The sequence below is a fragment of the Fukomys damarensis genome, unplaced genomic scaffold (assembly GCF_012274545.1).
Source record: "Fukomys damarensis isolate Sample0158 unplaced genomic scaffold, DMR_v1.0_HiC HiC_scaffold_16, whole genome shotgun sequence".
Classification (NCBI taxonomy): domain Eukaryota; kingdom Metazoa; phylum Chordata; class Mammalia; order Rodentia; family Bathyergidae; genus Fukomys; species Fukomys damarensis.
In genome coordinates, this window is record NW_022900928.1 from 71,198,233 (window position 1) to 71,203,500 (window position 5,268).

The 5,268-nt window shown below is 35.9% G+C and overlaps 1 protein-coding gene across 1 annotated transcript; it reads left to right on the forward strand.

Moving 5' to 3' along the window:
- The first annotated feature begins 2,003 nt into the window (after nucleotides 1-2,003).
- LOC104858007 (olfactory receptor 4D5) lies at nucleotides 2,004-3,451 on the forward strand. The gene is made up of 2 exons (XM_010618085.2): nucleotides 2,004-2,911; nucleotides 3,433-3,451. The coding sequence occupies exons 1-2, from the start codon at nucleotides 2,004-2,006 to the stop codon at nucleotides 3,449-3,451; spliced, it is 927 nt and encodes a 308-aa protein (XP_010616387.2).
- The last annotated feature ends 1,817 nt before the right edge of the window (nucleotides 3,452-5,268 follow it).

The following is a 5,268-nucleotide window of genomic DNA, read 5'->3' on the forward strand; positions in this document are numbered from 1 at the left end:
TGATAGTTTTCACACTATTCTGTTCATATCATTTTGTTCTGTTTGTGGGATAGTTTAATGACTTGATTTCCTGTGCTTCTTATAGAAAATTTTGTTAGGCTATCAATTTTTTTTTTATGTTCAAGATTCCTTTGTTGGTAGTTGATTGATAGTTTTCACACTATTCTGTTCTTCCTTTATAGAAATTATTTCTTCTTTGTCTGAGAATATACTTTTTTTTTAGTGCGTATTGATTCTATAGACTAATGAGTTTTGTTCTGGCATTTTCACACATGCATGTAACATATCTTGATCATATCCACCCCCTATTATACATTGTAAACTTTCATTTTATTTTCTGCATTATATCTGTTTCCTTGAAATTTTCTTGAAAGCTTTATTATTTTGCTCTCTATGTGGAGATTTCTTCAAGTGGTGGTCTTTGGCTTTCTGTTTAGAGACTGAGACTCTCAAAAGCTGATTTTAAGTGTGAGTGTGGATAGAGATCATCCCTGCTAAGTTTTACTTTTCGGTAAAATTGTTACAACTCTTAGAAGATGCCCCAAACATCAGTAAATAGAATTCTTTTTCCCCGAGCACTCAATTTTTATCTGTAAAAAGTGAAGGGGACACATACTTAGTAATTTGGACTCAAGAACTCTAGCAATCTCAGACCTGGCCTGTGTACCTTCTGTACTGCTGGGCAATTTTGGATGAACAGGCTCAAGTGTTTCATGTACAATTCTTTTGAACTGATTGTAGAGTAAGCTGCCATGGAAATGCAGGAAGAACTTTAGATTCTTCTTCAACAATAATACCTCTAAAATAATGGGTTTAATGTACCAATACTTTCCAAATATGTAATAATACAGATATTCAATAAAAATAATTTATGAATACCATTTAAATGTTCTCATGGTCCACCAAAGAATCTAGTGACTATTTATGATTGAGTTTAATTCTACATTTGTTCTTTCTAGGTCAGATCCTAAGCCAAATTACTCAGATTCTCTGTCTCAATTTTTATTTTATAATTACAGTAGCAATAGTGTCTATCTGTTAAATTATAAGGAATAAATAAGTTTATTATATACATATGTACATCATCATCATACATTTAAGTTCCTAAAACAATATTTATGTTCATTACATGTTAAGTGTATTCATTATTATCATGCATGACCTTACAAAGTCTATAGCATCTCTCCACTTATTTTTGTCATCTTTACTGTCTTTGGCAATGTTTTGTAGTTTTCACTGTAGTGTTTCTACAAGTCCCCTTAATTTAAAAAGTTTCCACATGTTGAGGTGGCTCTACATTTAGATTTCAGTTAATATTTATAACCTCTTTTTGGTGTTTCCTATTTGAGTGAAAAATTCTTTGGGTAGTGTGCATTGACACTCAAACATTTTGGAGATGGTTTAATTCTATTTGCCTTCCTCTATATTTTCCCAGAGATTGTAGTTGCTCTGGGTTCCCCCAGGCCACTAGAAAGGGAGTTTTTTCCTCCTCATATTTCTTATCTAATTTTAGAGAAAACATCAGATCTTTATTATATTCTTATAGCATATAGGAGCAACATTTTCAAGCCATATGCAGGGTAAAATATTAAAACTCAGAAATTGTCAAGGATGCTTTGTTGAATTTTATATCAGATGAGGGAAGTAAGGCTTGGAGATCTTGGATTGCTGCTATTAATACAACTAGTTACTGGCAGAATTGAAATTCAGCTTCACCCTAGCAATATTTTTTTATATATTAATTTTTGAGAACTGATTACTTTTGATTTTCATAAATCAGAAATATCATGCTATCCTGACTTTCATGGTATTTATCATATCAATGTGTGACATTCACTTGCTTAGTGGTTTATAGAACTACTTGAAAACATTCTTCTCAGAGTAAATGAATAGAAGAACATCCTCAGAATGGGAAGAGGAAATTATTTTTGATAGCTTTGCTGATGCCTTGCTAAATATGTCCAATTTCTCGGCAGGTTCATTTACTAGGTCATACCAAACAGATGAATCCAGCAAATCATTCCCAGGTAACATTTGTCTTACTTGGACTCTCTCAAATATGGGGGCTTCGTTTCCTCTTCTTCATTGTCTTCTCAGCTGTGTATCTCATGACAGTAACTGGAAACCTCCTTATTGTGGTCATAGTGACCACTGATACACGTTTGCATATAACCATGTATTTCCTATTAGGCAATCTTTCTTTCTTGGACTTTTCCTACTCTTCCATCACTGCACCTAGGATGCTGGTTGACTTGCTCTCAGGCAACCCCACCATTTCGTTTGGTGCCTGCTTGACCCAGCTCTTCTTCTTCCACTTCATTGGAGGCATCAAGATCTTCCTGCTGACCGTCATGGCCTATGATCGTTATGTTGCCATTTCCCAGCCCCTGCGCTACACACTCATAATGAATCAGAAAGTCTGTGGGCTCTTTATGGCAGCATCCTGGGTAGGAGGCTTCATCCACTCCATTGTACAGGTTGCCTTGACTATCCAGCTGCCATTCTGTGGGCCTGACAAGCTGGACAACTTTTACTGTGATGTGCCTCAGCTGATCAAATTGGCATGCACTGATACCTTTGTCATAGAGCTTCTGATGGTGTCGAACAATGGCCTGGTCACCCTGATGTGTTTTCTAGTGTTGCTGGGATCCTATACTGCACTTTTAGTGATGCTTCGAAGTCATTCACAAGAAGCTCGCAGCAAGGCCCTATCCACTTGTGTCTCTCACATTGCTGTGGTGACCTTAATCTTTGTGCCTTGCATCTATATCTATGCGAGGCCTTTTCGGACGTTCCCCATGGACAAGGCAGTCTCTGTGCTATACACAATGGTCACTCCGATGCTGAATCCTGCCATTTATACTCTGAGAAACAAAGAAGTGATCATGGCTATGAAGAAACTGTGGAGGAGGCAGAAGGATTTTACTGGTCCCCCAAAGCATTGATGAGAATCTGAGAATCTAAGAAGTGATTTAGTATACCAGTCTGCTGGAGGAGACCTGTTCATAGGTAAAACTCCTTGTCTGGTGCTTCTTTATTGTTTTGAGCCATAGTCAATTTCTGGTGACCTGAGCTTTTAGCTGATCTAGAACATGGGAGGAGTATCCTAGAATTACTCCCCAGTATTACCTAGAGAAAAAGCATCAAGTGCATTTCCTCAGAGAGAATTTTCCTAGATCAGCATGACTTGCTCTTGCTAAGAAAGTTCCAGGAACAGTAAGCACAGAGGTGGTAAAGTTAACATCTTTTTTCTGATGTCAATTCTTGGACACAGAATACATTTATAGAGGTAAACTTGGAGATGGTTAATTAGGGGCTTAAAATAAATGCAGGGCCCTGAGCCCTATTTTAGATGAGCTGGATATTTGTCAATGAAAAAGAAAATTACTCTGAGAAAATATCTTTCTAATAGTTTCTTTTTTTTTGAAACAGGGTCTCACTATGTAGTTGAGACTGACCTGGAACTCACTATGTAGCTCAGGCTGGTCTCAAACTCACAGCAATCCTTCTGCCTCAGCCTCCTGAGTGCTGGGATTACAGGCGTGCGCCACTACACCCGGCTACTCTGATAGTTTCTTAGAGTCGTCATTTCTGCCATGTTTATGATGGTCATTTTCATCATCATCATCATCATGACATAAATAGTATTTGGCTAGAACTTAATATATGTCAAGTACTTTAATATATGTCAAGTACTTTATATTCATTATTTATTTTAATTCAGCATTTTAATCAAGTAGTTATCTTCATTTTAAAAGATGAATAAGTTAGAGACATCTAATAACTTATTTAAGGCCACCCAGATCTATATAACTTTGAAGCTCAAGTTTCAGTTGGCACATCTAAAACATCTTGTCTCTTTGTGAATTTATATCAGTTAGACTGACATCATAGACAGGCTTGGCATTTTCATTTGGACTAGGCCAACTGTGGTTGAGAAAATGAGATTAGATATTGGAATGTAGGGAACTGAATCATGTTAGAAGCAAACACATGTGGAATTGAGGAAAAAGCGTTGGAAAATAAAGGGGGAATTTGCTTGACAGGACTAATATTTGGAAGCCTTGTATGTGTAGATGGTTTTTTCATACCTTTGTTCAAAATCTCAGTGTTTTAAATTTAGCTTCCTTTTAGGCTAGCAGAACCACAGCTGACTACTTTAATGAAATTTCATTCTCTGGTTCTTAAATACAGAAAGGTATGAGATAATTCATAGGTATCCCTAGCATTCATAAGTATCCCTAACTCAACTGAAGAGGAAGGGAAAAATGGTTGTGGTCCTTTCTCATAGCATCTCTCTATTCCTCCCCAGCATTTTAATTCTTCCTCCAGCCAGATTTCTATACATATTCTATAATCAAGTTACTCAAACTTCTCTCACATGTGTCCTTGGATGGACCTGCACCTTTTTATACCACATTCATACATACAAGTTTATTTTAAGACAGATCAAGCAAGAATCAAACTTCTCTCACATGTGTCCTTGGACCTGCACCTTTTTATACCACATTCATACATACAAGTTTATTTTAAGACAGATCAAGCAAGATTTTGGTTACTTAACTTATTTAATCAGTGATAACCTTTATGGATGTGGGATAGACAGAACATGATATCCAGTAAATGAGTCTATAATCTTAGAGTTATTCCATTACATAGGATTTACATTTTAGCAAGTAATTTAGCATAAACAAAGTTGCTTCCTACAATAGCTAATTATGAAGAAATATTTAGGATACAGGGCCTAGGACATGGCTCAAACTACAAAGAGAAAAGACATGGGGTTAGAGAAAAAGTAGTTTAGAATATTGAACGAGAAGTCACGACAATATTAGAGAGAGTATACTTTAGTGGAAAAAAATTTAGAGTCACACGACGAAAGTCAGAGTTCTCTTTGTATAGAATTTAGTTTAGCTTCAAGAGTTGAGTTTTTTTCCATTTACCCATGAACTTGTAGTAGGACCATATATTTATATAAATCAATTTATGTAGATTTTAATAACATGTGATTTTCTTTACCAGGATCACTTTGCTAGATAGTAGGGAAATATAGCTAATTTTAGACAAATCTAGTATACTCACTTCTGTGAATAAAATCAAATAGTATGTTTAAGTAAATGATCATTTTCTTTAGAAAACAACTCAGTTCTTAGGACTTTTTTCCCTTCTCCTCTGTGCTGGGATGCTTTCTGGACTCACAATTGGACATGAAAATACTTCTGACTATTAGCATTCTGTTGACCCTTGATGGTAAAGTCTCTCCGCAGA